This window comes from Pinus tabuliformis, chromosome 6 (assembly GCF_031772625.1).
Source record: "Pinus tabuliformis cultivar Carrire ecotype Pingquan chromosome 6, CPIR1, whole genome shotgun sequence".
NCBI classification, from domain to species: Eukaryota; Viridiplantae; Streptophyta; class Pinopsida; order Pinales; family Pinaceae; genus Pinus; species Pinus tabuliformis.
This window is the reverse complement of record NC_142292.1, coordinates 1,520,221,862-1,520,233,476: the sequence shown is the minus strand read 5'-3', so window position 1 is coordinate 1,520,233,476 and position 11,615 is coordinate 1,520,221,862. Positions and strand designations below refer to the sequence as shown.

At 43.2% G+C, this 11,615-nt stretch overlaps 1 protein-coding gene and 1 pseudogene across 1 annotated transcript; both read left to right on the top strand.

The window, feature by feature from the left end:
- Nucleotides 1-3,644: 3,644 nt before the first annotated feature.
- LOC149264477 (uncharacterized) lies at nt 3,645-4,253 on the top strand. Its single transcript, XM_089399136.1, has one exon. It carries the CDS (start codon nt 3,645-3,647, stop codon nt 4,251-4,253), a length of 609 nt encoding a protein of 202 aa, XP_089255262.1.
- Nucleotides 4,254-9,901: 5,648 nt separating this feature from the next.
- On the top strand, nt 9,902-11,413 carry LOC149264476 (phospholipase A1-Igamma1, chloroplastic pseudogene; annotated as a pseudogene).
- The last annotated feature ends 202 nt before the right edge of the window (nt 11,414-11,615 follow it).

Sequence of the window (11,615 nt, the reverse complement as noted above, 5' to 3'; positions counted from 1 at the left end):
ATCACTTGGGTTTATTAATCCCTTGTGTTTATAATATTAATAATCCCTTGGGTTTATTAATATTTTGAGTTTATAATATTAATAATCCCTTGGGTTTATAATATTAATCCTTTGAGTTTAATATTATTCCCTTGGGTTTACAATATTAATCCCTTGGGTATATAATATTAATCCATCATATTTATTGATCCCTCGAGTTTAATATTAGTCCCTTGGTTTTATAATATTAAATATTGGGTTTTATATTATTCCCCTAGGTTTATAATCCCTTTGGTTTATAATATTAATCCTTTGGATTTAATATCATTCCCTTGAGTTTATAATATTAACCCCAAAGGTTTATAATATTAATCCCTTGAGTTTATAATGTTAATAATCCCTTGGATTTATAATACTAATCCCTCGGGTTTATTATATTATTGATAATATCAATAATATTAGCAAATTATTATAATATAATAATAATTATTATAAATTATTATCATAATTACAATATTATAATAATGATTATAATAATATTATTATAATTATATATTTATTAAAATCAATGTTAATATTAATATTAAATCTATATCAAATCAAGTTTGTGTAGAAAAAATCTTCACAATACTTATTGGGAAATTATTGATGACCAAACATAATCACATTTTGGCTTGCATATTGTTAATATTGGGATTGTAGGGTGCATATTTGGTGACCCAAGGAAAATGGTTTTTGGGACATACTTAAAGTTTTAAATGGTAGAGTGCATATTGGGATTGTAGAGTGCATATTTGGTGACTCAAGGAAAATGGCATTAAATTTGGGGATTTGTCGAGTGCATATTACACTTGTAACTTCCAAACAAGCACAAACCAATAAGAGCTATTGGAGAATAATTGAAAAAAACAAGGAGTTGGAAAATACCTTTGAATATCTTACAATTTTTTTATTTAATACATTTTTAAATATTTCTTCTACTCGTACACTTTATTCATGTGTATGTGTCACAATACTAAAAAAAATGTGAAATCTACAACACTATTGAATACCCATGGGGAATATGAAAACCATAAATGGATATGTTAACTCTAGGCCAAAAAATTTAGTTTTCTATAACAATATTCTCATGTTATGTTCATACTCCTATAACCCAAATAGAAGAGGAATGAAATTATTCAATTGTTTGTGCCTTGAATATCTAAATGAAATTGTTTGTATATATTGACTACAATAAGAAATCATACATCATTTAGGAGCTATGGGTGAATTTTACAAATAGTGTAGATGGAATTCCATTCTTGAGATCTTTAATGGGGAGTTAATAATCCCCCACTACCACAAATTATTGAAGTAATGAATCTTTCGTAGACTTTAGACAATGAATCTCGTATAAATAATATACATAGGTATAAGAAGACAATGGGACTGAAGCAGCTTGACTGCTAGGGTTTCGTACTATCCTCAGACGACGCAGCCTGACCTGCGCAGACAGCCATCGAGGACCTGACCCTGCACCCAGAAATCACTCAACTGCATTGGAAGGGACCGGAAGGCAAATGGATAACCCCCAGGGGGGGTTACGGCGACCTCCCCCATGGAAAATAAAGCGCAGAACCAAATAGAAGGAACGATATGCTTTGGATCGATCAATGAGAATGTGATCAATCAGGAGATCCCGCGCCAGCATGAGTGCAATGGCAAGAACAAACCGGATAATAAGGTGGATGAAGAAACAGGGCGGAATAACCGACCAGATGATACCCCGAAGGTCTCCTCGACCACCTGCAAACCAATAGCAACAGATCGACCCAGAATCGAACTGCCGGGAGAGAAAATAGAAGAAAGAATCCAGTTTATGACAGATCATGCGCTCATCGGGAAATTTATAGGGTTTTGGCCGACGGAAAAATCCCTACACAGTTGGATCGCAGCGAAATGGAAGCCGAAGGGCGATGTAACTCTGCAGCTAGGCCCAAAAGGATTCTTCACAGCGATCTTCTTCTGCCTGGAAGACAAATACAGAATCCTAGTGGAGGGACCTTACTTTTTCAACTCAGCAGGTCTATACTTAAGGGACTGGGCACCCAGGTTCAACCCGGATAAGGAGGACCTCACTTGGGCTCCGGTCTGGATAAGACTATACTCACTCCCAGATGAGTATTGGGGCGAGGATATCCTGAGAAACATTGGAAATGGTCTAGGGGAATACATAAAGGCTGCCGAAGAAACGAAAATGCGAAGATACACATCATACGCTCGCATCTGCGTCTTTATGCGCCTGGACAAAGCTTTGCCAGAATCGGTAAGTCTCTCTCACCGTGACTATGAATGGATTCAACCCTTAGACTATGAACATGTCTCGTTTCGATGTCGTAAATGCCATGCCATAGGGCATATTTTTAGAGATTTCCCCCTAAATGTCAAAGCTACTACCCCTATCCCCTCTGACTCTTTGACCCATGATGGCTTCACCAAAGCCCCTACCCGCAAACGAGCTCACAAAAAATCAACAACAGGGAAGAAATCCCAGCAAAATAACACCTCTGACCCTGCGGTCAGAAGTAGCTTTGGAATCCTGGCTCAAACCATGGAAGAGCAAAACACTTCCTCTCCCCCCAACACTGATATCCCTTCCTCCTCCACCCAACCACCTCTTTCAGCCCCCTCCTCGAACCTTCCTCCAACCAAAGCGGCCCCAGATAACCCCTCGGAAAGCAAGGAAAAGCAAGGGGAAAAAGAAAATGAAATGGAGGTTGACAGTTCCTCAGACCCACTCCAAAGCCCAAACATGCCCTCGGAAGAAGACAACCAGATGCAACGCATGGAGGAAGAACCGGAGAGTATAGATCTAAATGGATTAGACATATTGGAACTTGAAGCAGCATGCAAAAAGAAAGCTTATGAAATCATCCCAGAGTTTCAGCTTAACAAACTGGAAATGGTAATTTCCAGAGCATACCATCAGCACCAGCTTGGTATCCAAGCAGGAAGCCAATGGGATTTAAGCCAAACTCCAAAAGACTCCAAAAAAAGAGGAAGAAGAACTGATCTCCAAAGAACAATAGCGGTAGGGAAGATCCTGGTAGACTCAAGCAGGTATGCTAAGCTTACGAAGTACTACAAGCCCTCTACCAATAGTGAATCATGAAGCTCATTTCATGGAACCTAAGGGGGCTCAACAACCCAGGAAAATTAAGAATGCTAAAAAATATGTTAAGAATAGAAAAGCCACAAATATGCTTTCTCCAAGAGACAAAATGTAACAGCTCAACTCTAGAAGTGATCCTCTCTAAAGCCTGGCCAGGTAGTCATTCGGTGGCTGTGGATGCCTCTGGGGCATCTGGAGGGCTGGCTATCGCATGGAACTCCCAAGCACTTACCCTCACGGACTTTCATGCTTCTCATAGTCTAATTCAGGCTGCTTTTCACATAATAGGCACGAATATACATGGGAATCTCTCGAATGTATATTTCCCGCAGGAAGCCAAGGAAAAAATTGCTCTCCTCCAAACCATAGAAGCTCTTAACTCCAATAGAAGGCACCCGCTCTGGATTGTTGGGGGGGATTTTAACATGATAACAAAATTGGAGGAAAATATTGAGGCAGAAACAGGCTGGAACAGGAAAATACCCACTTTAAAGACTTTATCCAGAACGCATCCATGATAGATCTACATTATTGCAATGGCACTTTTACGTGGAGCAATCGAAGAGCAGGCAAGCATCAAATAGCCTCCAAGCTAGATCGGTTCCTAATCTCAGACAACTCGATTCACCTAGGGGGAGACTTCTCGGCAACCATTCTTCCACATTCTGGATCCGACCACTGGTCGGTAGCCCTTCAATGGCAGCGTCCTGGTAGCACCACAAGAAGACCTTTTCACTTCGAGGAATTTTGGTTCACCCATCCCTCATTGAAAGATTTGGTTCACTCTACATGGACATCCTTCAGGCCCCCAGACGGCTCCAAGATGTACCAGTTCCAACAGAAACTCAAACATTTAAAGCTCTGCCTCAAGCGATGGAACAGAGAGACCTTTGGAAACATCTTCAGGGCGCAACATGATCTCCAAAAAGCTCTGAAGGAATTGCAGCAAGAAATAAGTACAAAAGGCCACACAGAGAGAACCCTTAAGCAGGAGCAGCTCATCCACAATCAACTTGAGGAGAGAAGAAAGCAGGAGGAGATATACTGGAAGCAAAAGTCCAGAATCAGATGGTTAAAAGAGGGAGAACGAAATACCAAATTCTTTCACAGAACCACTGTGTAGCATAGAATGTGCAATAATATCCCTTACATTCAAACATCAGGAGGAGAAAGGGTGGAACAGCACGAAGATATTGAGAAGGAATTCCTCAACCACTTCAAGCAAGTCCATCAAGAGCCTGACATCAACAGACGTCCAGCAATCGAAAGAATCATACGCAATGTGCCAAAATTAATCACGGAGGAGCACAATGAACTCCTCCTCAGTCCAATCCAAACACAGGAAGTGGACGTAGCTATGGCTCAGCTTAAAGAAGGTAAAGCTCCCGGCCCGGATGGTTTCACCACCACTTTCTTCCACAAGTTCTGGGAACTAATAAAATTGGAAGTATGGGAAGTGGTTGAGGAATCGCGAGTGAATCACTGGCTGCTTCCCTCACTCAATACCACATTCATAGCCTTAATCCCAAAAGAGGAGGACTCGATCAAACCGGATAAGTTCAGACCGATCGCACTCTGCAATGTAATATACAAAGTCATCTCCAAAGTCATTGCAAACAGGCTAAAGCCCCTCTTGCCAATGCTCATTTCTCTGGATCAGTCAGGATATGTGGAGGGGAGACAGATCATGGACGACATCATCCTCTCGCATGAGATCATACACACTCTCAAGCACTCAAAATAGGCAGGTATGCTCCTAAAACTGGATCTTTCAAAAGCTTTTGATAAACTCAGCTGGGATTATGTACAACAAATGCTAACTGCTTTCGGTTTTAGTCCCACATGGATTCGCTGGGTCATTAGCCTCATTTCCTCCACTAGTTTCTCCATACTCGTGAATGGGATCCCTTCTCGACCCTTTGCCCCCTCTCGAGGCATAAGGCAAGGAGACCCTCTTTCCCCCTTCCTCTTTGTTTTAATGGCTGAAGGACTGGGACGTCACATTAATAATGCCCTTCACACTCATCAGCTTAAAGGTCTCTCTATTCATCAGCTGCCTGCCATTTTCCATCCTAGCTGCACCGAAGTGGGCCCTAAAAAGACTAAGGAATATCCAGAGACGCTTCCTTTGGGGCGGCAATGCAACTAATCGCAAATGGGCATTGGTAAAGTGGAGCACTGTATGCAAACCAAAAGCAAAAGGAGGCATTGGACTACGAGATCCCGAGCACAACAATGCCATCATGGGGGCCAAAATATGGTGGCAATGGCTCACAAGTCCAGGCAAACCATGGGTCACATTATGGACGGCAAAGTATGCCAATCATCAACCCCAGGAAGAACTCATCAGATTAAAGCCCAATGATAAAGGATCGCTAATTTGGAATGCAGCCAAGGAACACTATCAAATGATTCAGCAGCACAGTTTCTGGGAAGCAAGAAATGGTCTCACCACTAGATTTTGGACAGACGCCTGGAACCAAATGCCTACTATTAGTAATGTTCTAAACCTGCCTCTGGACACCATTGAGGAGGAGACACAACAAACGAAGATTAGGCAATACTGGGCTCAGGACTCTGAGAAGGGCTTCAGGATCTGGAAACCGGGTAACCATGTACTCACAAATGAAGATATCCAAATCTTTGTGGAGCTGGAAAGGGAACTCAGCAAAAGGAAAATTAGGTGCGACGAGAGTAGAGACATTCTAAGGTGGGGATACCAGCCGAAAGGAGCTTACACCACATCCGAGGCCTACAAAATCTTATGCAATGAATCCGTTCCTCAGGACCCAATCTGGAGTAAAATATGGAGTTCGGGCTCCTGGCCCAAAATCTGTCATTTTCTCTGGCTGGTAGGACATCAGAGAATTTTAACCTGGGACAAGCTTAGAAGAAGAAATTTTCATGGCCCCTCCATCTGTTTCAACTGCAGCGCCCATGAGGAAACTCTCCAACATCTGCTGGACTCTTGCCCCCTGGCAAATCAACTCTGGGAAAAGGCGAGCTTTCGGTGTCAAAGAAGATGTAGACTTGAGAATGACATCACGCATTCTATTCGTCAGTGGCCACAGAACCCTTACAAGAGTGAAATCCTCAATCATCTTTGGAGACTAGTACCCGGGCTAGTTTTGTGGAGCACATGGAAGGAGCGAAACAAGCGTATATTTAAAAATCAGTACTCCTCGATAGACAACATTTGGAACCTGCTATGCAGAAATCTTCAGGAGACTCTTATGTTAAAATCCTGGAAGGAGGAGGACTGGCCTATGCTAGCCAGCGAAAAAACCATTATGGACAACTGGCAAATTCATCATACTCAAGGCTCTCATAAGATGAACCACTCTAAAACCAACAACAAAAATCAGAACACATGGAAGCCCCCAGCAAGGTCTACATTCAAACTCAACTTCGATGGTGCTTCAAAAGGGAATCCTGGTCTCGCAGGCTTTGGAGGAATAATAAGAAATCATGAAGGTGCCCCCCTAATGCTGTATTTCGGAAACATTGGATGGGACACCAACAACTCAGCTGAGCTAGAGGGTCTATGGCGGGGATTACTACTTGCTGGAGGACACAACTATCACCCCCTGGAGGTGGAAGGAGATTCTCAGATCCTTATAAACATGGCCAAAAAAATCCTTAATGGATCTCAGGCCAGGAATATCGCCACCAGCTGGAGGCTTGAAGCAAGACTGGAAGCCATAGAACGTGAGCTCCATAACAACAGAGCAATCACCTTCACTCACACAAGACGGGAAGGCAACAGGGTTGCGGACTTCATGGCCAATGTAGGAGTGGAGACTGATCACTCTCTAATCATAGGGCAGCTGAACACTATATTAACACATGACAAGGCTCAAGAGTGCTCTCAACTGGTCCAGAACGATGCAGCGCCCCCGGATGCGGGTGATATATGAGATGGGACAGGCGTTGGGAGATGGCCACATGCCAGCCCGTGGCCATCACGTGGCAGCAGTAAAGAACATAGCCATCGACTGCAGCTGGTATAAGGTGGGATGGCAGAAGAGAGTTAATGATCCGCGAGGTAATTTGGCTCAGGCGACGGTAGCAGTTATGGCGGGGGAGCTCCAAAGCAGAGCCAGTGAAGTTATAAGGGAAATCGCAGCTTGGGATCAGAGAATGTTTGGGGTTTTGCAGTTTCCTGGCCTCTCCGTCTCTGTCGGAATTTCTTATCCATCTGTCTGGTTTATCCCTCATTCAGAGTTGGGTGCGGGGGGTCTAGTTGCAGGGGATTTGAACTACCCTATGGTCGTTTGGAATTTCGCTCCTCCGCATCCCACGAGAATGGTGAGACCTCGACAGCGCATGCTTAGCTGCCGAGGTACCTCCAGGGGGGAACCACGCACAGTCATGAAGCGGACAATGTTGTCCATTGTTGCCACTGTAACCTCGCTCGCTCTACTGACGCCAACCCCCTCCACTCTAGCCAATTCATGGATGCAGGGGCTTCGAGCTCGAATGCCCTGCCTGCCTTTGGTTCGGCTATATTCAATTTCAGCAGTGCCATGAACAATCTGCGGATTAGCGCGCATGTCTCAGTCTTGTTCATAGAAAATGCCAGGGAAGATGAGGACGCCCTGGATGAACAGGGGCAGAGGACGAATGACAATCAGAAGCATGAAGCAGCGGCCTCTGAAGCGGACAAGGAGCAGAAGGTTAAGGATGCGGCCTCAGCCCCGGAAGACGTAATGCAACGCAAGCAAGATAAGAAGCCGGGAACTTGCGAGGAGGAAGACACCTTTCCCACTGCGGCTGAAAGAGAAGCCTATGGCTGGTGCCGGGTCGAGGAGGTGCAAATGGATGACTGAGGACGCCCGCACATAAGGTTTCTATGGCCTTCTGTATGGTCTTTTGCTGTTTGTTTTTTGACTTTGTTAAAGTAACAATGCGTCTGGTCTCTTTCGTGTCTGGGTCTATGTCCATGTTCCTGAATTTTGTGTCAATGATCTGGGTAAGGTCGGTGTCCCCTGCGTGGGATGAAATGGTTGGTGCCCCTGCGTGGGCGAGCTCCTATGGAAGTCTGGTTTCTGTGTCTGGCGCCCTTGTGTGGGCTAGTTTTGGGATGACTCAATCGCTCTCGGGTGACATGCCCAGAGCCTGACTCTCTCCTGTTTCACCATGATGTATTTTTGAATCCTGTACATAATAGAATAGTTTAGTCTTTTACCGAGAAAAAAAAATATACATAGGTATAAATAAATATAAACCAATAAAGGTTTACATTGAATAAAATGAGTGAGAGAGTTATTTTTAGACTATGAATCTCGTATAAATAATATAAATAGGTATAAACCAATAAAAGCGTACATTGAATAAAATGAGTGAGGGAGTGTTATTTCTATATAAAATATTATGTAAATATTTTATGTAGCTTATTATTATTATTATTTTATGTTTAAAAACTAATGATTTAGTGTAAGTAGAGAATATTCATCATTTTGAAAACGTTTATTTCCTCTTTCACATGGGACTTCTTAAAATTTAGTTAACTTTTATTTATGTAAATAGAGACCGCATTCAATTTGGGTTGTCCTACATACGTGTCATTACATAACCACGTATGTCACGTGACGTCACCAATACAATGGAATACAAGTGTATCCGTCGATACATACATGTCATTACATAACCACGTATGTCAAGTGACGTCACCAATACAATGGAATACAAGTGTATCTGTCGATTCATCATCAGATGTTTACCTAACCACGTATGTTACGTGATGTCACCAATGGAATGCTGTAATTTAAAAATTATGTTTTTTGGCTTGAGAAGTTATGGAAATTCTGGTAATATTTTGAAAAAAATGGTAGGGATTTTTGTGAATTTAAGTAAAAGTTGTTAAAATTTATAATTTTAGGGGTTTAAGATTTTTTTTGATGGTGCTGAATCCATTTTCATCATCAAAAACATTTCCACCATCAAAAATATGATTCAAATACTGTATCTACAAAAAATTTTGAAATCTTTTTACTAAAATTCTAACCACTTTTAACAATCCAAATAATTTTTCAACCTCCATAACGACTCCCAATGAAATACCAATATATCGTAAATTCATCATCATGGGATGTTTATAGTAAAATATAAATATATTTATGTTATTTCTTCTTATTCTCAACTCTCTGTGTTATATTGCGTGCTTAAATATAATTTTATCTAAATGTATCATAATTTTATTTTTTAAATGAAATTATATTTTCAGAGAAAATTTTTATAAATTGTAAGATGGTCAAACTAATTCTTTTTTGGGAATCTTTGAAACAACATACAACTTAGAAAATCGAAATATATAAATAAACTCAGTGATGTTGTTGGGTAAAACATATCAATCGACGAAGAATATGTGAGAGTGCCCGCAATGACTTTACAAACGCTTGTGTTTTAAGGGTAATTTGTAGAGGAGGATGGTCAAAAGTAGATGAGATTCCAGGTGAGGAGAAATCAAAAGTAGATGAAATTGTAGGACAAATCAAAACGATATACGATGACCCGAACTGGTTAAGTTTTGACATACACGCAAATCTCGTGTTTAGAAATCAACGTCCCAACGCGGCGATGTGTAGAATAAATAAGCTGGTTCCTCAACCCTGTCGTCCCATTCCATTCCCTGGTTTTCTTTTCTGCTGCTGCTCCTCTTCAAACATCTGTTCTTCGGTTGCAGCCATGAATTCCCCGGCATTGCTTACAACCTCTTTCCTTGCAGCTTTACCTTTCGCTTCCGGGATTTCTAAGGTTTCGAATCTTTGAATGTTATGCTGCCATACCCAGCTTTATCCATCGCATTCCGCGGACACCCTGCATACGCTAGTTTTGCGTGATCAGCATCCGGTTAATCGTTTCAGGAAGCAGACTCGTTGTCGTCGTGACCCGACAGCCATCAAAAGAAGGGCGCTGCCCATCAAAAGTGGGGCAGTTGAGTCCTTGACAACCACACTGGACGCACCACACATCGAAGAGAAAAACGAGACAAAGATCTCTAAGGCGTCGACGCCCAAGAGAGAAATGGCAGACATATGGGGGAGATCCAGGGGGCCAAAAACTGGGAAGGACTGCTTGATCCCATGGACAGCATATTGCGAAAGGAAATCATCAGGTATGGAGAGTTCGCCCAGGCTTGTTATGAAGCTTTCGACTTCGACCCCTTCTCCAAATACTGTGGTAGCTGCAAGTATCATTTCAGGCAGCTCTTCCATGGCGTTGGGATGTCCGATTACGGCTACGAAGTGACCAAGTATCTCTAAGCCACTTCCAACATCAATCTCCCTAGGGTTTTCCAGAAGCCTCAAGTGCAGAAGACGTGGAGTACTCATGCCAACTGGATGGGCTTCATAGCCGTGGCCACAGACGAGGACGAGATCAAAAGGCTCGGGCGGCGAGATATCGTAATCGCGTGGAGAGGAACAGTGACGAATCTGGAGTGGATCTCGGACCTCATGGATTATTTGAGACCCGCGGAATTGAACAACGTGCATCCCCATCCTGACATGAAGGTGGAGGCGGGATTCCTGAATCTGTATACGGCCAGGGAACACGACTGCCAGTTTTGTAAAAGCAGCGCACGGGTCCTCTCGGAGTTGAGGCGTCTGCTGCAGAAATACAGAGGCGAGAAGCTGAGCATAACGATCACGGGCCACAGCCTGGGGAGCGCGCTGGCAATGCTTAGTGCATACGATATCGCAGAGTTGGGGTTGAACCGCTCGGAGAGCGACGATCAGGCGGAGTCGATTCCCATAACGGTGTTCTCGTTCGCGGGGCCGAGGGTGGGCAACGCTGCTTTCAAGGATCGGTGCGAGGAGCTGGGACTCAAGTTTCAGAGAGTGGTGAATGTACACGATAGTGTGCCGAAGGTCCCCGGGATACTGTTCAACGAAAAGTTACAGATGATGAAGCGGTGGATCCATAAGCTTCCGTGGAGTTACTGTCACGCTGGGGTGGAGCTGGCTCTTGATCACATGCACTCCCTTCCTGAAACCCACGAATGATCCGTCGTGCTTTCATAATCTGGAGGTTTATCTCCACCTGCTAGACGGATACCATGGGCGAGGCCAGCGCTTCTATCTGTCCTCTCGTCGCGATCCGGCTCTGGTGAATAAGGCGTGCGATTTCCTGAAGGACGACTACCTAGTTCCTCCCTTCTGGAAACAAGACTCTGACAAAGGATTGATCAAGAACTCCGAGGGTCGGTGGGTTCAGCCCGAGAGAAGCAGAATCATCGAAGAGTCGCATACAGATCACCACGAGTCACTCGATCACCATTAATATTGCCCATCGGGCATCTGCAGTGTAGTGTCGCAGAGTTTATTTAGCTTTCAAACCGCTTCAAAGCCTTATTAAGCGAAAAATCCACCATGATTCGGTGATCGCAAGTACAGTTACTTACTATTGATTCTGGATCCTTTATGGTTGAATTTAAAAAAAAAAGGGAGGTTGCTAAGCAGCAAGTCCCTGCTATTGAGCGAAG

Excerpts from the sequence above, each read along its gene's own strand:
- LOC149264477 (XM_089399136.1), top strand. The coding sequence starts at position 3,645 with ATGATAGATCTACATTATTGCAATGGCACTTTTACGTGGAGCAATCGA.